Raw genomic sequence first — 24,426 nt, forward strand, 5'->3', positions numbered from 1 at the left:
TTCACCGTGTTAGCCAGGATGGTCTCGATCTCCTGACCTCGTGATCCACCCGTCTCGGCCTCCCAAAGTGCTGGGATTACAGGCTTGAGCCAAGTGGTGCAATCTTGGCTCACCGCAAGATCTGCCTTCCAGGTTCACACCATTCTCCTGCCTCAGCCTCCCGAGTAGCTGGGACTACAGGCACCTGCCATCACGTCTGGCTAATTTTCTGTATTTTTAGTAGAGACAGGGTTTCATTGTGTTAGTCAGGATGGTCTTGATTTCCTGACCTCATGATCCGCCCATCTCAGCCTTCCAAAGTGCTGGGATTACAGCCGTGAGCCACCGCACCCGGCCTGCCTTGTGCATTTTTTTCTTTCTTTCTTTCTTTTTTTTTTTGAGACAGGGTTTCATTCTGTTGCCCAGGCAGGAGTGCAGTGGCATCATCATAGCTCACTGTAACCTCGAACAAGCCATCCTCCTGCCTCAGCCTCCTGAGTAGCTAGGACTGCAAGCATGCGCCACCACACCCAGGTAATTTTGAATTTTTTTTAGAGACAGGATCTTGTTATGTTGCCCAGGCTGGCCTCAAGTGATCCTCCCGCTTTGGCCTCCCAAAGTGCTGGGGTTACAGGTGTGAGCCACTGTGCCTGGTCTGCCTTGTGTTTTTATACTGTTTCACTCTTCAGAGAAATTTTGAGACCTTCTCTAATTTGCTCCAAAATTATGGCTCCTATCACATACCCTACTTTTTTTTTTCCCACTCCAGCCTCTGCATTTGGTTACAGGCTGCTTCTCCCAAGGTCCTTGCCTGCTGATCTCCCAGCATCAGGATCCCACTTGTTCAAGGCTGAGTTCCACCATACCTCCAGAATCCTCCCACTTTAAAGAATTTCTCTTTCTCTGTAAACTTGCGTAACTTTTATTGGAACCTCTGTTATAGTACTGACTGATTTCTTTCTGGACATGCTTTGGCTGTTTATTTTGTGCCTTCTCCTCCTTATTTAGCTGTAACATGTTCTGTGAGGGCTGAGTCCATGTGAATTTCGTGCTGGCATTCCACACAGCACCTAATAATAATGCTTGGTGCCAGGAGATATTCAGTAACTTCTTATTGGATAGATGATTCACTGGACAGATGCTTTCCAGCCCTCTTGCTCTATTGCAAAGCTGGTATATATTTAGGAATTATGAAACCATTTTAATTCTATGTAAGGAGAAAATACTTGAGAGGTGAATCTCTATAAAAATGTACATTACTTCATTTCAGAGCACCTCTCCCATTCTTTAGTATAATCAAAAATTGACTATAGTTTTGTAATAGAGCACCAATTTTTTCATCACTTTACTCATGAACTACCCTTGTCACCATGCCATAAATAAGTAGAATCTTATATTAGACCTCATTATTCTTGTTTTCCCATATCTCTTTATGTTGTCGAATTTACCTGTAACATCTGTGTCACAATACTAACATTTATTACTTCTTTCGTCCTATCTACTCTCATGTAGTTTTTCATTACTTCTTATCTAGAGAAATTTCTATTTCTTCTCTCTAATGCCTCCCTACTCCCTACACTAGACCCCAGAAGTAAATTGCTTATTTTCTTACAGTTACCAAAAAGCTAATATTTTCTGTTATCATCCTACCATTATAAAGCATGTTCTTTTCCTTCTGGGCTCAAATAGAAGTGTTTTATCTTTCCTCAATTATGAAAATAAAAATGTTCATTGTAGAAATTTTGAAAGGAACCAAAGGGGAAAATAAGACCATTTAGAGGAAAATAAAAATAGCATATAACCTCTTTCTTAATCACTATGAACATTTTGCTGAATTTCTCTCTAGACTATTTTTAATGTATAAATATATAAGTTATTAGAATGATTGGTGTCATGGTGGATATACTCTTTTTCCTTGAGATGAAGTCTCGCTCTGTTGCCCAGACTGGAGTGCAGTGGCGTAGTCTTGGCTCACTGCAGCTTCTGCCTCCCAGGTTCAAACGATTCTCCTGCCTCAGCCTCCTGAGTAGCTGGGACTACAGGCACATGCCACTGTGTCTAGCTAATTTTTGTATTTTTAGTAGAGACAGGGTTTCACTATGTTGGCCAGGCTGGTCTGGAACTCCTGACCTCGTGATCTGCCTGCCTCAGCCTCCCAAAGTGCTGGGATTACAGGTGTGAACCACCGTACCCGGCCAGGATATACTCTTTTGTAACAGTTTTTTTATTAGTAATATATTTTGAATATTTCGTCGTCTCATTCAATATTTTTGTATAACGTTATCATATAATATTAAATGTTCACACTAATGATAAAGGGACTACCTACAGGGTGTCCATTGTATGTCACACCATTGTAAGTGTTTTATTATATATATCAACTCAATTTAATCTTCACAACCACTCTGAAAGGTAGCTCTTATTACTCTCACTGTACAAGTGAAAGAGCTGAGGCTAAAGAGGTTAAGCAGTTGGCTTCAGGATGCACAGTACTCAGCAGATCCATCGAAGTCTTTCTCTGCTCTTTCCATGATAATACGTTGCCTCCCTTTATTTTTAATGACTGCATAGCATTAAAGTGGTAGCAGGTTAAAAATAACATAATTTAGCTGGGCATGGTGCCTGTAGTCCCAGCTATTCTGGAGAATGAGTTGGGAGGATCCCTTGACCCCAGGAGTTAAAATCCAGCTTAGACAACATAGCAGAACTCTGTCTTTAAAAAAAAAAAAAAAGAAAAAGAAAAAGAAAAACCTAGCAAAACAGCCCCTGTAATTTATTTAACTCTTTTTCTGTTTTCAGATAATTAAATTGTTTGGTTTGGTTGGTTTTTTGGCTACGATTCAATAATATTTAATATGTAAAGTATAATTCATTTTTATTAAGCAAAACTATGTATATATGCTTACCTATATGTGCATGAATTAAAAAGGTTCTATTTACAAAGTTATTCCTAGGGAACGTAGTATTAGGTTGGCGCAAAAGTAATTGCGTTTTTGCCATTAAGAGTAAGGTTACCACCTGTGGGCTTTCATCTGTGGGCTAGATGAGAAAGAAAGAGGGAAGTTTCACTTTTACCTTATTCACTTCTATTTGACTTAAAACAAGCATGCATTATTAGAGTAACTTAAAAACTAGCAATAAAACACTGTAACAAAGTCTTTTGTATGAGAACTCTTCTATACACTTTTATTTTCTTTGGATAAATTTCTAGAAGAATTAGTAAGTCAAAAATAGGAACATTTCCCTCATGCCTGTAATCCCAGCACTTTGGGAGGCTGAGGCAGCTGGATCACTTGAGGACAGGAGTTTGAGACCAGCCTGGATAACATGGTGAGACCCCATCTCTACTAAAAATACAAAAAATTAGTCGGGCATGGTGGTGCTTGCCTGTGGTCCCAGCTACTCAGGAGGCTGAGGTGGGAGGATCACTTGGACTCAGTGGGCAGAGGCTGCAGTGAGCCAAGATCATGCCACTGCACTCCAGCTTGGGTAATAGAGCAATACTTTGTCTTAAAAAAATAAAAAAGGAACATTTCTTCATTAGGATACAGATCCCCCCCAAAAATGAACATTTTAAAGATTCATATTATATTGTAAAACTGCCTTCCCAGAAGGATTTTATGAATTTGTGTTCTTTTACCAGAAATAAATGAGTGTCCATTTTGCTGCTTTCTGGTCAATAGTGGTTGTTGACATTCTTTTCATCTTTGCCAATTTCATACATGAAATACTATATTACATTTTAGTTTTTATTCCTTTTTTTTTTTTTAGATGGAGTCTTACTCTGTCAAACAGGCTAGAGTGCAGTGGCATGATTTTGGCTTACTGCAGCCTCCACCTCCCAGGTTCAAGACATTCTCCTGCCTCAGCCTCCCAAGTAACTGGGACCACAGGTGTGTGCCACCACGCCTGACTGCTTTTTTGTATTTTTAGTAGAGACAGGGTTTTGCCGTGTTGGCCAGGCTGGTCTTGAACTCCTGGCCTCAAATGATCTGCCTGCTTTGGCTTCCCAAAGTGCTGGGATTACAGGCCTGAGCTACCACACACCCAGCCAAATTTTGCTTTAGTTTTTATTCCTTTGATTACTGCATAAGATTGAATATTTTTTCTATCAGCCATTTTTATTTCTCTTGTTTTTTTTGAGTTGACTCTTCTTGTACTTTGCTTTTTTCTGTTGGGGTGTTTGCCTTTTTAAAAATTATTTGCCATCAATTTTTATATTATTATAAATATATTTGTCATATATGGTACAAATATTGTAACCTAACCTTTTGTTTGCCTTTTAATTTTGTTTATAATATTCTTTTGAATAAATAGTAGTTAGGACTTTTTTAAGTTGCTAAATCTATCTAGCTGATAGGAGTAATTCAGTTGTTTTTGTTTTGAAACGCCTATGTACTGACTATACAATTTAAATTGGGGCAGGAAACACTGAAGCTTAGAAAGATCCTTACTGAAGGATCCTTCAGCTGAGATGTAGGGAAACTAGAATTGAGAATATTAATTTTTTAAACATTCTTAAGTCTTAAATGAGAATGAAAAATTTGGCCAATGTTGAAGACTTCTAATGGGTGGAGGCCCCATGGGCATCAGAAAGGCGGGGCAGTCAGGGGCTGGAAGTCAGGGTAAAAATGACAAGTCAGCAAAGTATCAAGAGTGAGGAAGAAATGTAGAAACGAGGTGTGGCCACTGATACTGGCACCAAACCCCTTGGAAAGTATTGTCTATAGATGATAAGTAGAACAAGAAAATACACCCAAATACTTCCAAAATGAAGTCATGCAAGACAATTTTTATTTGAAAATGAAAAATGTAGTCATCTTAATACAAAATTTTATTGGCCTGATTTCTGTAGGATATGACACATTTTCTTTTTTTAGATTGCATTTGTTTCTTCTCAGCAGTGATTGCTCCCGGAATGTTGCATTTTTATAAAGAATTCCTTTGCTACTGAAAGATAGATATTAAAATATGGCTCCATATGGCTAGATAATGAACACAGTACCACCAGTCCAGCTTTTAATGTAGCAAAACTTCACCAGAAATATTTATTTTCTTGATGATGATTGTCGACAAACCATTGATGTGATGTAGGGTACTCTGCTAATTCTAGAAATGTTTCCTGCCATTGAAAGATCGGTTTCAAAGTGACATTAAAAGCCACTGAAATCCTAGAGAATTTGAGATGGAAACGAGCAGAAAGCATGTTCTTGAAACCAAGTTACCTTTATAGACTACTGTGTCTCTTAATGTAATTTAGATGCCCATACAAGAAAAAGAAGCTTCAAAGAAAGAAGTCATTCTTCTGGCAAAGATGAAACATCCCAACATTGTAGCCTTCTTCAATTCATTTCAAGGTTTGACTTCCTAATATTCTTTAACTATTTTTATAAAGTATAGGCATGTTGACATAGGTAAAAAGATTTGTTCCTAAGGACTGTGTATAAATTAATTTTTGTAGATGGGTCATTTCCCCATTTACTTAAATTGCAGCTTGAGACCTCTTCGTTGTTTCCTCTCTAGTAAGTTTTTGTAGACAGCTTTCTTATGTTTTCTTGTTTTTCTGCTTCTCCTTAATTCTCACTCTCCCAAAAAATTAATGACTGGCTTATTTTCTGCCTCTCCTTAATTCTCACTCTCCCAAAAAATTAATGAGTGGCTTATTAGTTTCTTTGCTCTAGTAACAACCCCCAAATTTAAGTGACTTACAATAATACACATCTATTTCTCACTTACATTACATGCTAGCTGTGGTAGGCTGGGGTCTTGAGTCTGGGGCCCAGGCTGAAGGAGCAGCTCAGATAAGGAGCCAGCTGTTCTCATAAGCAAAACAAGAGAGGAAAACACAGAGCCCACCACACTATCGCTCTCAAAGTCCTGCTGGGATGTGTGTGTTTGTGTGTGTGTGTTGGGGCCGTACTCTGCTTACATGAGATCCCGCATATCCTTAGGCAACAGATGGGGCTGGTGTAATCCTCTTACAGAGAGCCAGCAAACAACCACACACCATAGCCTAGCGCACTGCCATGTAGAGGGGAAGAACTTTAGGGAAGGAATTCCCTTCCTCTGTACACCTGAATACAGTTCTGCCTCCGCCCGTCACTGTAGTCCAAAGGTAAAAAATAAATAGTAAATGAAGGGGCATCTGTCAGACAGCATTCATTCACTGAACTGATACTTATTGAGTGCTTACTATATGCCAGACATTGTTCTAGGTGTCAGGAATATAAGAGTGAACAAAGCAGATGAAAATCCGTGTTTTCATGAAATGTATATTCTAGTGGGAAGAGATAGACAATAAACAAATCTACAGTATGTCAGGTGTGTCTTAAGTTGTGACAGGGCTGTATGTGCTGACAGTTTTATGACGGGTCATTCCCCAGCCCAGCCCCCAGCACTGGGCTGTTTTAAGAGTGATAAGTAGTTCATGGAGCAGAAGTGTTAACCTCGGTATCTTCAAGCATCATCAGTTGGGTCAAAGTCAGTCAATAAATAAATACAGCCACTGTGTCTCGAGCATGTGCACTGTGCAGGGCACTGTGTTCCTTCCTGATTAAAACCACTACATTCAAAGTACTTCTGTGTGTATGGCCCTTCTTTGGCTTCTGGGTATTTAAAAGAGCTCTTGGGACTCTTCTGAGGTCTTCCTGGGAGCAGAACAGTACACATGGTCTGGAATTGGGTTGCATGGAATAACTTTCAAGGAGAGCCACCGAATAAAGTGCCCTGCATTCCTGTCCATTGGCTACTGATAACGCTGTAAGATGGTCTTTCTCTTCTTTATTTTGTTTGAGGTTATTACTGTGACTCTCTGGCTAACTCCTGCTCATCCTCAGGCCTTTTCTGAACTCACAATTCAAATTACAGCTCCCTTTGGTTCTCTTCCACAGCAGTTGTACTTACATATGTCTATTTATATGATTATGAATTTGTTTCATATTTGTCGCCCTTTGCGTAGTAAACTTAATGAATTTTGGGGCTCCATCTGTTTTGCTCACCACTTGATCCTTGGCATCTAGCACACACTGGCTGCTCAATACCTATTTACTGAATGAGCGAATGGACTGGACCACTTTTAGAGACTGGAGTATATCCTTACACCATGTGAGAGTGATTTTTGAGGACAGTTTACCGCTGGAAGCTTTTGCAAAACTAGGGTCATTTTTACAGTGTAAATAATCTCTGCTGTGTTTGTTGATACTGTAAGTTTACATTTTCTTCTGACTCTTTTTAAGTAGAGCACCCCTGTGTTCAGGAAAGCTACAGCTATTGTGATGCCTTTGAGTTTTCTTGGCAGATTGCTGGGACTTGAACTACTGAGCTTATCTAAAAGCCTCAGAGGGCCTTGTAGCCTCTGTCTTTTAGAGAGTGTAGGTAAAGGCTTGCTTTCCTTCAAATGGCTTATCTCTGATCATAAGAACCATGGCTCTAGTGTTCGTCTATAGAAAATACGATGTTTTCGGACGGGCGCGGTTGCTCACGCCTGTAAACCCAGCACCGTGGGAGGCCCAGGCAGGCAGATCACCTGAGGTCAGGAGTTCAAGACTACCCTGGCCATGGTGAAACCCTGTCTCTACTGAAAATACAAAAAAAAATTAGCTAGGTGTGCTGGTGCGTGCCTGTCATCCCAGCTGCTTGGGAGGCTGAGGTAGGAGAATCGTTTGAACCTGGGAGGTGAAGGTTGCAGTGAGCTGAGATTGTGCCACTGCACTCCAGCCTGGGCAACAAGAACAAAACTCTGTCTCAAAAAAAAGAAAATAGGATGTTTTTATTGGTTTGAGGCAACATAAGAGAAATAATGAGAATGTAGTGATATTTTCCTAAGACTAAATTAATTCCATGTGAATTCCATCAATAAACATTCATTAAGTGTCTGTTATATGCCAGTCATGTTCTAAGTCTTGGAGATATATCAGCAGACAAAATAGGCAAAAATTCCCATGCTGTTGTATTTGTTTTCTATTACTACATAGCAAATGAACACAAATTTAGTGGCTTAACAACAACACATATTTATTATCTCTTGATTTCTGTAGGTTAGAAGCCTGAGGTTGGCTTAGCTGGATTCTCTGCCCACAGTCTCAGCTAGTTGAAATCAAGGTATCAGTTGGGACCGTTATCTGTGGCTCATGGTCTTCTTCCAAGCTTATTTAGGTTGTTACAGATTTCATTTGCTTGCAATTGGGGTAATTGGATCATGGCTCACTGCAGCCTTGAACTCGTGGCCTCCAGTGATCCTTCTGCCATGGCTTCCAAAAGTGCTGTGAGCACTGTGCCTGGCCAGAAAGAGATCTTTTACATTTATTTAAACACAGAGTTTTATTTTATATTACTCTTATGCACACATAAAAAAGAAAATATGAGCAAACAAAGTTGGTTAAGGTATTCTAAAAATTATTTAGGCAGTGAAAACATTAAGCCTGCCAGGTCTACAGCAAGTGATTGGAAGACGCCAAGGTCTGTAAGAAACAATCTTGATTTTATTTTTTTTTTGAGACAGAGTCTCATTCTGTTGCCCAGGCTGGAGTGCAGTGGTACCATTACAGCTCACTGCAGCCTTGACCTTCTGGGCTTAAGTGGCCCTCCCACCTCAGTCTCCTGCGTACTGGGATTACAGGCACGCACCCCCACACCTGGCTAATTTTTGTATTTTTTTTTCTTTATAGAGCCAGAGTTTTGCCATGTTGCCCAGGCTGGTCTCAGACACCTGAGTTCAAGCAATCCACCTGCGTCAGCCTTGGCCTCCCAAAATGCTGGGATTACAGGCGAGAGCCACTGTGCCAAGCCCTTGATTTTTTAAAAGTGCATTTTAGAATGAATTAGAATAATTGTTTAATAAATGTTGGAACTTGACAAATAAAAAGGTTATTTAGTGCCCCCCAATTGTTTTGAAGTGTCGGTGATCCATGAGCTTTACAGCAGATGGAAAATTTGAGAGCATAAATGATTTTTCCAGACATTTCCAATAAATATAAAATTAACAGTGGCTAATGGGGAAAATCCTTATTTTACAGTCAGAGATAATGCTAATTGACGTTAAGTAGTTTCTTTTTTTTTTTTTTTTTTTTTTGAGACGGAGTCTCACTCTGTCACCCAGGCTGGAGTGCAATGGCGCAATCTTGGCTCACTGCACTTCCACCTCCTGGGTTCAAGCAATTCTCCTGCCTCAGTCTCCTGAGTAGCTGGGATTACAGGTGCCCGCCACCACACCTGGCTAATTTTTGTATTTTTAGTAGGGATGGGGTTTCACTATGTTGGCCAGGCTGGTCTCAAATTCCTGACCTCAGGTGATCCACCCACCTCGTCCTCCCAAAGTGCTGGGGTTACAGGCATAAGCCACTGCACCCGGCCAGTAGTTTCTTTAAGATACCTCTGTCATGATGAATTTTGAGTCAGTCAGTTTCTTTCACCAAAAGCCAGTGAAAGGTTGAGTGACTTGGAGGTTGGTGAAAAGGAAGTGAGATGAAATCTTTTCTCCTCTGTTTCATTATTCTGATTCTTCCATGGTTTTGAAATTGCCATCCCTTCATTGCTGTGGCAGACCTTTTAATGACTGAGCTTCAATGATAAGAAACATCAATTCTCCTAAAAGTAACACATTCCTGAAAATAACCGATCGCTAGATATTAGGGCATATCAAGAAGCATCTTCTCAGAACCCTTCCTGGATCTCCAGTTTGACTTGCAGGCACTTTCTCCTCACCCTCCAGCCTACAGTCTTCTTCACAGCACTTCTCACCCAATGCTGAGGGACTCCCCAACTAGACTTTGCCTCTTTAACAGTAGAATGGATGGCTTATTTGTTTTTTATTCCTACACAGCATTCCTTGCTTTTGCATGTCCTCAATAGAAGTTTGTTAATAAATGAATGGATCTGTCTCTTAAAGAAGAGAGGTGGAAAAATTGAAATATGTGAAAGAAGATGCATGGTTTGTGAATTAGAAGCAACCAAGGGTAGACACTGCCAGGTTACTGATATCCACAGTAAGTTGGTTAGGGTACTTTAAAGAGTAGAAGAGCAAAAGATTTGGCAAGAGAGTTTGGCATTTAGTAGGGACTACAGGGGAAAATGTTAACAATTGCTTATAAGCCTGATTTTGGCATGTATGTTTTTGTATGTTTTGTGTTCCTTCGGGGGTTTTTTTGTTTGTTTGTTTGTTTTTGTTATTGTTGTTTGTTTGTTTGTTTTTAATGAATCCACTCAACAAACATTTAAGCCCCTTTGATGTGCTAACTACTGTTTTAGATACAAAAGAATGAAGTGTAGACAAACAAGTGAGTAGAAATCCTTCTTTTCTAACAAGATCCCAGCTGGTAGTTGGTGGGCTAATTAAGAAAGCTGGTTAAAGTGGAAAATCATCTGTTTTAGTCTATTCTAGCAGCTATAAGTCTATTCCAGTAGCTATAACAAAATACCATAAACTGAGTGGCTTATAAACAGCAGAAATTTATTTCTCACAGTTCTGGAGGCTGAGAAGTACAAGATCAAGGTGCAGGCAGATTCACTGTCTGCTGAGGGTTCACTTTCTGGTTCATAGATGGTTCGCCTCATTGTGACTTCACATGGTGGAAGCGGAGAGGGTTCTCTGTTGGACAGCAGTCCATTCATGTGGGCTTCACCCTCATGACCTAGTCACCTTCCAAAAGCCCTATACCCCCTAATACCATCACCGTGGGGGCTAGAATTTCAACATACACATTTGGGGAAGACAAAGATATTTAGATCCTAGCAGTTATGCAAACATATTTTAACATAAGAAGACATAATCATCCTTTGAGTGGAAATGGCCAGAAAAAAAAAAAAGAAAAAAATTTTAAGGAAATTACAAGCATTTGTCAAAGGATAGTTTCTTTTCTTTAATATGGAGCCAGTGTTTGTGGATAATCTGTCCACAATCCTTTTAGAAATTTTCTAGTTGTATTTCATTCATTTCATTCAACGTTTAGGTCAATGGTTATTTATTTATTTATTTATTTATTAAGCTCACTTTTACTGAGTCCTCCAAAATATTCAGGATAGCTTTTGGAGAAATAATCACATCTTTCATTTTCTATTCATATTTCATCAGTTTATGTAAAGACAAGAATAACTCACTACAGTTCAAGAAAATTCAGAACTATAGTTGGTAGATTATGAGTCCACTGACTATCGTTCTGAATTTTCTTTCTTACGTAAGCTATACTTTTTATTTAGAACTTTTAGTTTCTTTTCTTTAATGTGGAGCAAGAATTTGTGGATAATCTATACACAATCCTTTTAGAAGTTTTCCAGTTATATTTCATTCATCCCATCAACATTTAGGTCAATAGCTATTTTTTTAAAAACTGCTCACTTTTACTGAGTCCTCCAAAATATTCAGCATAGCTTTTGGAAAATATCACATCTTTCATTTTCTATTCATATTTCATCAGTGTCTGTTATAAAGACAAGAGTAAATGGAATAAACATATCTGGGAAGAAACACAATGATCTTGGTAAGATTCAGTTCAATTGGTAGGAGCAGAGGTACTTGGACATACTAGAGAGCCTAGTAGTAACTAGTGGTAACCTTGATGGGACAATAGCAATGGAGAGTGTCCTGTAATCTAGTGAGTGGTTTAGGCAGAGGTCAGTTATAAGAGTTTCTATTGTATTCAACAACATAGATGAATAAGTGCCGTAGAAATATGGCTTTATGCCCAAATTCAAGAAGGGGCTATTAATTCTTCCTGGGGTGTTAGGAAAGAGTTACAGCTGCTATTTTTATAGCAGATTTCTAATCTCTCAAAGGAATGCATTAATAAAAATAGCCAACATTTCTTAAACTCTTATTATCTACAGGCATTATTCTAAGCATCTGACAGGGATTAACTCATTTAATCTTTCCAACAATCTGAAGAACAAATTTCTATAATATTATTTCCATTTTACAGATGAGGTAATGAGGCACAGAGAAGTTAAAGTGACTTGCCCAGAGTCACAGAGCTAAGAAATAGAAATGGTATAGTGGAATTAGAACCCAGTCCATTTTGATTCCACAGCCAGAACATGACTGATAAATAACTGAAATCCTTCCAGCACCAAATGATTCCTTTTCTTACAGAGAACAGCAGGCTGTTTATTGTAATGGAATATTGTGATGGAGGGGATCTCATGAAAAGGATCAATAGACAACGGGGTGTGTTATTTAGTGAAGATCAGGTAAAAACTTCTAATTTGCCTTTTAACTTTACGTATGTGTGGTGGGGAGAGAATTAAATTTGTAGTGTCATAAGTAGTAGACTATGTTGATATAAAGCATGTGTTTTGGTAGAGAAATTCAAACCATAAAATAGTGGATCAATATTCTTGGTAGATTCAGTAGAACAAGTTTGCAATTGAACTTAAACTGAATTGTTTTTTAGAGTGAGATTTTCTTGAGAAAAGATAGTCTGTTTGGACAATCTCGTGTAGGATGCCTCTGAGATAAATCTTCATGGTTAAATAAAAACCTGAATGTGCGTGTTCCTTAGCCATTTAACATGTGACATGTTTATAGCTTCACTGTTTTCTCTTTCACCATTTGGTGCTGTGTTTTAAAGTAGATATCCCACTTTGCTAGGGAGGATAGAAGCTTCTCTTGGCAATGCCTGTTTAGTTTCATTAGTTACTAAGAGGGGGAGATAAAAGATGAAGAATAATGGCCTCTCCCACTTTCTCTTTGCACAAATGTATTTCTCTTCTATACTCCAAGCCTCCTTGGAACCCTCTTGGGAGTGGTACTCATGAAGGAGACAGGTTTGTGTGTGTGGAGAGGAATCTGAATTAGTGCCTATAGCGCCTATATGATTGCTGGTAAGGCCATTGCCTCAGGAAGCACACAGGAAAGGCCCACCATTTTTCCTTTGGCCATTTGTTTCTTTGTTCTATTTTAGCATTTGGGAGCCTCATGCCCATATAATTTCCTCCTAAAGTTTAATGTTTTGAATATATGAAGGATTGAAGAATCAATATTTCTAACTTCTGTAAGATTAATCAAGCATTTTTTGTATGCTCATTTATATTATATATTAAATTCCATATTCATAGAAACTCTTTTTTCTTATCTAGGTATTATTTTGCCACATTTTATAAAAATGCTTCTCTTGACAAAATTTTGAGTTACATTTCTTTTGGTTGGGAATGAACTAAAATTACAACCGAATATTAATGTCTGGAATATGGCTTTATTCCTATTATTTTCCTCTTTCTGTATAATTTGGCAGACAAAGAACCAGTGAAATTTTAGAATAGTTTAAATAAATTTCTGTAGGCATAGAACACATTTTCAGAAAGAGGCTCATGGTCAACAAAGATAAAATAAAATCATGACTTAGAAATAAAATTAAACTTTAAAAGTAAAGTATTTGTTGGTTTTATATTAGATATATTGATATTTTATTACAATTCCTAAAAACCTCACAGATCCCTCATTTCTTCCTCTTTCTCTCCCTACCCTTGGCACCCTCCTTCCACCGTAAAGGAAGAACCAATGGCTCCCAGGTTATCAGGAAACAGGGCTACTTGTGTACTATTTACGATGCAGTTAGCACCCCAGGGTTAAGTAAGAAAAAAAGAAAATCATGAACGCATGTGTCTTTCCCTTGCCCCTACTTATCTTTTTCTGCGTGTGGAATTCATTTGATACCAGTGATATTTGGATTACTTTTCTGTGCCTCCATTGTTTTAGTTGTAAAATGAAAATAATAATATGATAAAGTATACCTATTAACTTCATTCCTATAAATACACATACACTATATATGTGTGTGTGTGTGTGTGTGTGTGTGTATAATTTCTTTCTTTCTTTTTGCATGTTACCATGAAGACATTTCAGTGACTACCAGGCTATTCAGTGGCTTTGTTTTGTGTTCTCTCTATAGATCCTCGGATGGTTTGTACAGATTTCTCTAGGACTAAAACATATTCATGACAGGAAGATATTACACAGGGACATAAAAGCTCAGGTAACAGCTCAGAGAGAAGACTAAGACAGAATTGATCTTTTCTTGAAGTACCTCAAACAACATGACATTTTCTCCATTTATAGAACATTTTTCTTAGCAAGAATGGAATGGTTGCAAAGCTTGGGGACTTTGGTATAGCAAGAGTCCTGAATAAGTAAGTACTTTGAAAATAATTTTTCTTTCTATTCAAAATAGCCCAAATATGTATTTTTAGGTGTCATGGATTAAGAAGATATTAAAATCTTGGTTGCTTAATAATTTTAGATAGCTTTATGTAAATGCATTAAATCAGATGGTACTTTGAGATTAAAATTCTCAAGGTAAATTGTGGTGTAATAGAATGATGTTGCTAATGTTCTGTAGTGTAATTCCAGTTTATCAAATATGAATGTGACTGTAATACGCATAAAGCTAGAGAGAATTTAGTGAAATAGGCAGGTTTACACTTCTTAATGAAAAAAGTCAAACTCTGTAAAATATTTGAAGAGATTTATTCTGAGCCAAATACGAGTGACCAAAGGCCCATGCCTGTGACATAGCCCTCAGGAGATCCTAAGAACACGTACCCAAAGTGGCCGGTCTACAACTTGGTTTTGCACATTTTAGGGAGACACAAGACACCAATAGCATGTACATGGGTTTGGTCCAGAAAAGCAGGACAACTCAAAGCTGGGAGGCGTGGGAAGGAGCTTCCAGGTCATAGGTGGATTAAAAACTTTTCTGATTGGCAGTTGGTTGAAAGAGTCTATCTAAAGACCTGGAATTAATGGAAGGGAGTGTCTGGGTTAATGTAAGGGGTTGTGGAAATGAAGGTTTTTATTATGCAGATGAAATCTCCAAGTAGCAGGCCTTGGAGAGAATAGATTGTAAATGTTTATCAGATTTAAAAAGGTGCCAGACTCTTAGTTAACTTTTTCCTGGATCAGGAAAAAGACTTGGAAAAAGAAGGGAGTTTTCTTCAGAATGTAGAGTTTCCCCACAAGAGATACCTTTGCAGGACTATTTCAATATATGGACAAAGAAACATGATGTGGGGTAAAATATTTTGATTTCTTTCAGGCCTGCTATCTGTCATGTGATGTTATACTAGAGTCAGGGTGGACTTTGGTATCTTATTGCTACAAACAGTCTGCTTTGTCAGTTTTAAACTTACAATTCACCTTCCAAAAATTTACACATTAAAATATATTTTTTATGGCTCTGTTTTAGTGTTAATGCCGGTCAGCTGTGCCTGAATTCCAAAGGGGAGGAGGAAATAATGAGGCATGTCCAACCTTGCTCCCCATCATGGCCTGAACTGGTTTTTCAGGTTAACTTTGGAATGTCCTTGGCCAAAGGGAGGGTTTATGAGTTGGTTAGGGGGCTCAGAATTTTTTTTTTGGTTTACACACTTTCTAGCAGAATAAACTGGTGCACCTGTTTGGAAGACAATTTGGTGGCAATATATATCAAGAGATTTTTAAATATTCTATTTCTGAGAATTTGTTCCAAGGGAATAATTTGAAATTTGGAATAATGTAAGTGCCTAAATAATTAGGAAATGGTTAAATTTAATAAAGCTTGGCATGACCATGTACCTGAATATATCATAAACATTTACGGTTTTGAAGACTTCTTGATAACTTTGTTATACTACATAAAGAAAATGGAATTCTGAATTTTAAATTCATTGTGATCACAGTTACATGAAAAATATGTGTGGAAAAAAGACAGGAAGGAAATATATCAGAATTTTAACAATAGCTGTTTTAGGTGCTAAGATTCTGGGTAACTTTTTTCTCCCTTATTCATTTTTGTATTTTCCAAGTTTTAAATCATGAAGTTGCGATTTGATAATCTCTACATCTGAGAGATTTTTATAACATGACAATTTCATCTCTTTGTGGAGTCTTTAAGCCATAAAAAATATATTTTGATGTGTAAATTTTTGGAAGGTGAATTGTAAGTTTAAAAATCAGCTGATTTAGTTACTCTATTAACATACAGTGTTTGGCTTTCTTCTAACACATGTATGCATCAAATCTTGTGTTATCCATTTTCACATTTTTTCTTGCATGTCCATGTCTTAAGGCTTTTCTTACCCCAATAAAAATTCATACTGATTTATTATTTAATATAATTTACTAGTTCCATGGAACTTGCTCGAACTTGTATTGGAACACCTTACTACCTGTCCCCAGAGATCTGTCAGAATAAACCCTACAACAATAAAACGTAAGTTGCTGACTCTTAGTTTGAAAGTGTCAGTAAAATCCGATGAATGACACTGAATGAAGATTCCAGAAACTAAAATTCAAATCTCTTCTTTCTTTCTCATGGTACTTTTGTAATTTCATTTTCTTCATGTGTGAAATTGTTCCCGGACCAAACAGGGTTGGGCTGCTATTTCTCATGGTCCAATAACGAGATGCAGATGAACTGGGGAGGAAGAGAGTTTTCATTTCTGTAACTGGTACAGGGAGAAGGCCTGCAAATTATCGCCAGACCAACTCAAAATTACAAAGTTTTTCAGAGCTTATACACCTTCTAAGCTATATGTCTGTGTGTAAGTGTGCATTCATTTAAAGACATAGTGATTAACTCCTTTTAATCTGTAACTAAGGTCTGAGTCCTGAAGACTTTCTTCTAGAGCCTCAGTAAGCTTACTTAATCTAAATGGGTCTAGGTGCTGGGGTGATGTCTCCTGCTAAATCATGGAGGTTTAGGCAGTTCTTTCAGACCTCCAATAAACTTGTTTGTGGAGGCCTGGGGAGTTTCTTCAGACCCCCAATAAAACTTGTTTAATCTTAATTGGCTCCTGTTAAGAATTCCTTTGTTATTTTATCATGCTTTAAGGCCTAGGAAAGGCCTAGGCAAAACTCTTGATGGGCTTTTTTACATTACAGCCTTTGTATAAGGGCACTGGCTTTTTTTTTTTTTTTTTTTTTTTTGAGACAGAGTCTTGCTCTTGCTCTTGTCACCCAGGCTAACGTGCAATGGCATAATCTCGGCTCACTACAACCTCCGCCTCCCAGGTTCAAGCAATTCTCCTGCCTCAGCCTCCTGAGTATCTGGGATTACAGGCGCCTGCCACCATGCCTGGCTAAAGTTTTGTATTTTTAGTAGAGACGGGATTTCACCATGTTGTCCAGGCTGGTCTCAAACTCCTGACCTTGTGATCTGCCCGCCTCAGCCTCCCAAAGTGTTGAGATTACAGGTGTGAGCCACTGTGCCTGTCCGGGCACTGGCTTTTTTAGTTTTTAATATTTAACTTCACCACTCAGTCAGTACAGAAACAGTTATGATGGAGGCCTGCGTTAGTAAGACCTGGCCTGCCACACAATGGGGATCCCAGTGACTGTCTCTGAGCAGTGTTACCTGAAGGTTTCGAACTTGTTTAGAAGAAAGCCATTTCTCTTCATTTAAAGATACAAGTGGTATAAAAAATAACATTGCAAATTGCAGTCACTGTGATGTCCATTTTTGTATTATATGTTCATACCTTTGAAGCACTGTTTAGTCTATTGCAAGAAAAGATTGAAGAGGATGAAGTAGAAGACAGTGTGATCTGGTGACCGCTCACTGGATTAGGAGCTAGAAATCCTAGTCTTGGCTAACTTGACCAAGTCTTGACCTCTGTGGGCCTCAGGTTCCTAACTCATAACAATGAAAGTATTGACTAGGTAATCTTCAAGGTATCTTCCAGCTTTAAAACCCAGTTAGTTTTTATGTATGTGATATCAGAGTCTGATTCTCAGCAGTAATTTTTTTTTCTTTTTTTTTTGAGATGGAGTCTGGCTCTGTCACCCAGGCTGGAGTGCAGTGGCGTGATCTCAGCTGACTGCAACCTCTGCCTCCCAGGTTCAAGCAATTCTCTTGCCTCAGCCTCCCAAGTACCTGGAACTGCAGGCACGTGCCACCATGCCCCGCTAATATTTTGTATTTTTAGTAGAAACGGGGTTTCACCATATTGGCCAGGCTGGTCTTGAATTCCTGACCTCAGGTGATCTGCCTGCCTCAGCCTCTCAAAGTGCTGGGATTACAGGTATGAGCCACTGCACCTGGCGCTCAGCAGTAATGTTAATGTATACCACAAGAAAAGGTGAAGAGGAGCTTTTGCTTCCTATAAGGAGAAGGAAAAAACTTTCATTTTTCAAAGCTGGCTGCCATTGAACAAGTTGGCAATAAAGAAGACTGAGTTCCCTTTGGAAGTTAGTTGTCCTTTTGTGTAGGAAAAAATGCCCGAGAGATACTTGGCTATTGGACTTTGAAGGACATAAATGAAAGGCAAAGTTCAGGTGGTAGAGATTTACAAAAAGAATAGTAAGAATTTTTCTGCCTAATAAAATAACAGGGATTTTTTTTTTTTTTTTGAGACATCCCCTGGCACCAAGGAGTTTGGCCTCAAGTTAGTTGTGCAGGAATGCAGGTAGGGTGTGTTGGACAGAAAGTAGGCTGTTCAGAGCAGGGCATGCCACAGATAGCCTTGGGTCAGCTGTGTTGTTTTGTTTCCTTGTACTGCTTTTCAAGAATTTGAATCAGGCCGGGCGCGGTGGCTCAAGCCTGTAATCCTAGCACTTTGGGAGGCCGAGACAGGCGGATCATGAGGTGAGGAGATCGAGACCATCCTGGCTAACACAGTGAAATCCCGTCTCTACTTAAAAAATACAAAAAACTAGCTGGGCGAGGTGGTGGGTGCCTGTAGTCCCAGCTACTCGGGAGGCTGAGGCAGAAGAATGGCGTAAACCTGGGAGGCGGAGCTTGCAGTGAGCTGAGATCTGGCCACCGCAAGCAAGACTCCGTCTCAAAAAAAAAAAAAAAAAAAAAAGAATTTGAATCAACATTTAAATACTGCTGGATGTGGTGGCTCATGCTTATAATCCCAGCACTTTGGGAGGCTGAGGGTGATGATCACTTGAGTCCAGGGGTTCAAGACCAACCTGGACAACATTGTGGGACCCTGTCACTACATAAAAAAAAAATTAAATATTGAAAGACTTTAAAATATGCATAGTTGGTGCCTCTGAAAATTGGAAGATATTAGCAATAATCAGGTGGGTAGCCGCTGGCTCCATTAGAGGACTGGTTCACCACAGTCCTCACTATGCAGAGTGGTCTCAGCCCTGCAACTGGCCCCACCTGACCCCCAGGTGGCTGCAGTACTGGCCTGAGCCCTGGGGGCATATGAATTCTCTACCTTGGCTACAGAGGGTGCTCTGGGAACAGAAGAGAAGTTTGGGTCTGTGGAAGCCCTGGTAAAGACAAAAGTCTGTGTGATGTGAAATGGTCAGTGAATTTCTAGAAGGTCTAGAAAGTTCATGTTTGTTTCTTGGGTCAGGTGCAGGTGGCCCACACCTGTAATCCCAGCACTTTGGGAGGCCAAGGGGGGAGTATTGCTTGAGCTCAAGAGTTTGAGACCAGCCTGAGCAACATGGTGAAACCTTGTTTCTGGAAAAAAAAAAAAAAAAAATCATTAAAAAACCCCACAAATTTGTTTCCCACCAATCTTACTGTCTGTTGTACTTACCATCTTTTGTACTCAAAACCTTAGTATAAGTCTATCTTTCTCTCCTTCTGTCTGAAACACACACACACACGCACACACTCACGCACAAAGTGTTGCTGCTCGAGGAGCCATTTACCTCACTCCTCACTTTAATGATTCCTTCTTGCTTTGACTCCTTGACTTCTTATTATACATTTTTTGATCTTTTAGATTTAATTGTGCTTTTTGTTCTATAAAGTAACTCCTCAATTAAACCAATCACATATAAATATTTATGAAGTACTAAATCTGTAAAGAGTAAAACTCATGATATATATTTTAAATATATTTTTAAATGTTTATTGAGAATCAGATGCTATGTTTATAACATAATATAACTTTGATTCTGTCAAAAGCCTTGAGTAGGATATAGCTTTCCAAATCAACCAAATATTACCTTTTGAGTCAAAACAAATCTGTGTTTGAGTTCTGCCTGCCTCCTCCAAATTGCTCAACATTTCATCATACATACACTGTTTTTGAGCAGGAAGCTGAACTAAATATTAAACCACCAGCTTGTAGCAAAGTTTGTATGCCTTTCTTCGACTAGAAATCTGACAAACTACAAATGATTTTCATTTTACCTCTTATCTTCTAATAAGAATTGATGATGTATCTGAAAGCATTTGTAAAAACTGATCAACTTATATAAAATTGTAAAGTGACACAAATTTAAGGCACTGTAAGGATAAAAGCTTTTATTAAGAATTATGGATATTTTCTTGGCATGTAAACTCTTGTCTTCTTTAGGGATATTTGGTCTCTTGGCTGTGTCTTATATGAGCTCTGCACACTCAAACATCCTGTAAGTATGCTCATTGTCAGACTAATCTTGAATTATTGGAATTGTAGAAAAGAAGTTAACTTATAGGAGAAAAAGGTTAATGTTTGGTTTTATTAGATTGTTAAAAATTATATGGATGAGCTACTTAAAATAATGATAGATGACATGGAAAGATGTCCAAACAATATTATAAAGTAAAAAGTCCAAGTTGGAGACTAGTATGTGTAGCATATTTCCATTAAAAATAAATTGTGTGGGCTTAGCATGGTGGCTCATGCCTGTAATCCCAGCACTTTGGGAATCTGAGGCAGGTAGATCACTTGAGGTCAGGAGTTGGAGACCAGCCTGGCCAACATGATGGTAACACCCTGTCTCTACTAAAAATACAAAAATTAGCCAGGCATGGTGGCACGTGCCTGTAGCCCCAACTAGTTGGGAGGCTGAGGCACGAGAATTGCTTGAACCCCGGAGGTGGAGGCTGCAATCAGCTGAGATTGCGCCATTGCACTGCAGCCTGGGTGACAGCGAGACTCCATCTCAAAAAAATAAAAAATAAATAAATAGTGCCGGGCACAGTGGCTCACGCCTGTAATCCCAGCACTTTGGGAGGCTGAGACGGGTCAGGAGATCGAGACCATCCTGGCTAACACAGTGAAACCCCGTCTCTATTAAAAATATAAAAAAAAAAGTTGGGCGTGGTGGCGGGCGCCTGTAGTCCCAGCTACTCGGGAGGCTGAGGCAGGAAAATGTTGTGAACCCAGGACGTGGAGCTTGCAGTGAGCTGAGATTGCGCCACTGCACTCCAGCCTGGGTGACAGAGCAAGACTCCGTCTCAAAAAAAAAAAATAAAATAAAATAAATAAATAAATAAATAAATAAATAAATAGTGTGTGAATAGATACGTTCAGCAAAAGAAAAATGTACGTGGGCAAAGGTCATAGGAAACCAGGCACAAGTGTTTAAGAGTCTTTTCCCAGAGATCACATGGGATGTGCCAAATCCTCCAGCATTGTTACCCACGTCACCTGTGAAATGCGATCTATAAGAAAGTTCATTGGATATACCCAGTGCCCAGGATTTTTACTGGGAACTGGTCACATAGGTAGCCTCTACCTGGCATATGCCAAACTTCCAGCCTCCTGGAAAGAAAGCAGGTGTTCAACGTAAACCATATTGTTCACATAAATAGCTGAGGCAAAGAGAGCCGCTCTTAACATTCAGGGAATGGTGGGAATTCTTCTGAAATCTTAGTTTCCAGACACCAGCCACGGGCCAACATTGTAAGCAGGCCTTTCTGAGGATAACCTGCTACATCAACTCTTCTCCACAGCTGTCATTTTTGTTATTATTAATTATTGTCAAGGATTGCGCAGCCAATTTCTGACGAAAATGTGTACTTCTTTTTTTTTTTTTTTTTTTTTGAGATGGAGTCCCTCTCTGTCGCCCAGACTGGAGTGCAGTGGCATGATCTCAGCTCACTGCAACTTCTGACTTCTGGGTTCAAGCAATTCTCTTGCCTCAGCCTCCCGAGGAGCTGGGATTACAGGTGCCCACCACCACACTTGGCTAATTTTTTTGTATTTTTAGTAGAGTCAGGGTTTCACCATGTTGGCCAGGTTGGTCTTGAACTCCTGACCTTGGGTGATCTCCCCATCTCGGGCTCCCAGAGTGCTGGGATTACAGGCGTGAGCCACCATGCCTGGCCACTGTGTACCTTTATTGCTACACCATGGTGTTGAATATTATTATGTATAAATAACTATTGATTTCATACAATAGAAGATTTTCTGGTCTGTGAAGCATTTTAGAGGAAGTTAAACAATGTTTATGTGAATTTTAAAAAGCAAGAGATAAAATTTCATATCAATGTGACCTCAACTTTGTAAAATAAACATCATTTTAAAAAAAGATCAGAAGGAGCTATACCTCTGAGTGGGGTAAAATTATACATATTTTCCCCTGTCTTTATAACTTCCTGTACCTTCCAGTTTTTTGTTATGAGTAAACGTTATTTCGATAATAAGACAAAACAAAAAAACTTGTTTTAAATAACATGGCATCTCGTTGAGAAACTGCAGTATCTGCTCATGAAAGATTAGTTGTTGAAAACAATTTAGGGTGGACTATAGTGCTTCTTTTTTATTTTTTGATTGAGACCGGGTCTCACTCTGTCACCCAGGTTGGAGTGCAGTGCTGTGATCACGGCTCACTGCAGCTTTGACCTCCTGGGCTTAGACAATCCTCTTGCCTCAGCCTCCCAAGTAGCTGGGACCACAGGCTTATGCCACCAAGCCCAGCAAATTTTTAAAAACCATGATTTGGAGAGATGAGGTCTAATACTATGTTTCCCAGACTAGTCTTGAACTCCTGGGCTCCAGTGATCCTCCTGCCTTGGCCTCCCAAATTGCTGGGATTACAGGTCTACTGCTTCTAACTACAATTTAAAAACATTGTTTTGCTTCTTGGTATGTTTGTTACTTTAACACTTTTATTATTTGTTACTTTAGTAACTTTTCTCTGATTTAGTATGATTGCTCCTTGCCCTTTCAGTTTGAGGGTAACAACTTACAGCAGCTGGTTCTGAAGATTTGTCAAGCACATTTTGCCCCAATATCTCCAAGGTTTTCGCGTGAGCTACATTCCTTGATATCTCAGCTCTTTCAAGTATCTCCTCGAGACCGACCATCCATAAATTCCATTTTGAAAAGGCCCTTTTTAGAGAATCTTATTCCCAAATATTTGACTCCTGAGGTGAGTTTTGAGGTGACTGTTTGGATTTTGGCAGAGATTTTGGTTTGTAGGTCCTTGACACGTGTGTTCGGTTTTAGGTCATTCAGGAAGAATTTAATCACATGCTTATATGCAGAGCAGGAGCGCCAGCTTCTCGACAGGCTGGGAAGGTGGTCCAGAGTAAGTGTGACTTTACCGTGCAATCAAAAGCATTTATTACACATGTCTCACACAGAGAGTAATGCAAGGAAATTTCACCAAACATTTTGAAAGCGGACATTTAGGAAACAAGCAGTATAAGCAGGAGAACAATCATCTTGTCAAATGGCAACTAGTGAGTGTGCCTGAAAGTTGTACATTTAGCTCATGCATGACCTGCAGGGTTTCTTCTCATTAGTCAGGAAACCTTCATGAAGCAGAGGACATGCTGATAGAGATGCTTGAAGAGGTTGAGCCCAAACTTAACTTTTGTGTAGTGAAGAGATAGAGTGGGAGAAGGTTGCAGATAGACATGGATGATGAGATGAAACTTATTTTTCTAAAATAGGATAGACTGGCAATTAAGAATTCTGTTGCAAAGGACCATTGGAGCTGAAGTTAGGATCTTGGGGCCTAATTGGTAACAGTGAGAACTATTACTTTGTGGTTCCCAAAGAAGGCAGGAAATACTTTATGGTAGTAATAATTGGAGAAAACTATTTTAGTCCTGGTGTCAGGAATCAGCTAAGCTGTGTGTCAGAGGGAGGGGTGCATTAAGAAAGAGAAAATGACTAATTCATTTGATGCTGTGAAAGTCAAAGCCGCAGGATTTAGCCATAACTGAATGCCTGGACTTACAATATTAGAAGAAGCAGAAAACCTCCCAAAGGAATTCATGAGAGGGAAATGTTATCCATTGAGAGAGAGGTTCTAAAATCGAGGAAAGTTAAGGAGAAAATGAATGAGCCTCTTTGCCATTTAATTTGACTGACATTGTTGTATATCAGTCTAGACTGAGAATGTTTAGAAAATAGACAAGTACAAAGTATAGGACAGTGTATTGTCCATATTTCTAATATAGGTAAGACAGGAGAACAAGAACAATTTTTTCTATTGAGATGGGGTCTCACTGTGTTGCCCAGGCTGGTCTCAAACTCCTGAGCTCAAACAATCCTCCCACCTTGGCCTCCCAAATTGCTGGGATTACAGGTGTGAGCCACCTTACCCAGCCCAAGAACAAATTTTGATGGAGATAAAGACAAGCATTAGAGATCTACTCATACCTCAATCTCAGCATTTTGGGAGGCCAAGGTGGGCAGATCACTGGAGGCCAGGAGTTTGATGCCAGTCTGGCCAACGTGGCCAAACCACATCTCTACTAGAAATACAAAAATTAGCTGGACCTAGTGGCCCATGCCTGTAATCCCAGCTACTTGGGTGGCTGAGGCACGAGATTTGCATGAACT

At 39.2% G+C, this 24,426-nt stretch overlaps 1 protein-coding gene across 1 annotated transcript in view; it reads left to right on the forward strand.

Annotated features, from left to right (window-relative positions):
* LOC105545763 (serine/threonine-protein kinase Nek5-like) overlaps positions 1–24,426 on the forward strand; it is a 71,229-nt gene that overhangs the window by 5,506 nt on the left and 41,297 nt on the right. The window contains 8 exon segments of the mRNA XM_011988793.1: positions 5,240–5,336; positions 12,062–12,159; positions 13,860–13,943; positions 14,027–14,097; positions 16,071–16,157; positions 20,218–20,272; positions 22,802–23,002; positions 23,080–23,161. Of these exon segments, the coding sequence (XP_011844183.1) occupies positions 5,240–5,336; positions 12,062–12,159; positions 13,860–13,943; positions 14,027–14,097; positions 16,071–16,157; positions 20,218–20,272; positions 22,802–23,002; positions 23,080–23,161 (775 nt within the window).

The sequence above is a fragment of the Mandrillus leucophaeus genome, unplaced genomic scaffold, assembly GCF_000951045.1.
Source record: "Mandrillus leucophaeus isolate KB7577 unplaced genomic scaffold, Mleu.le_1.0 Scaffold338, whole genome shotgun sequence".
NCBI classification, from domain to species: Eukaryota; Metazoa; Chordata; class Mammalia; order Primates; family Cercopithecidae; genus Mandrillus; species Mandrillus leucophaeus.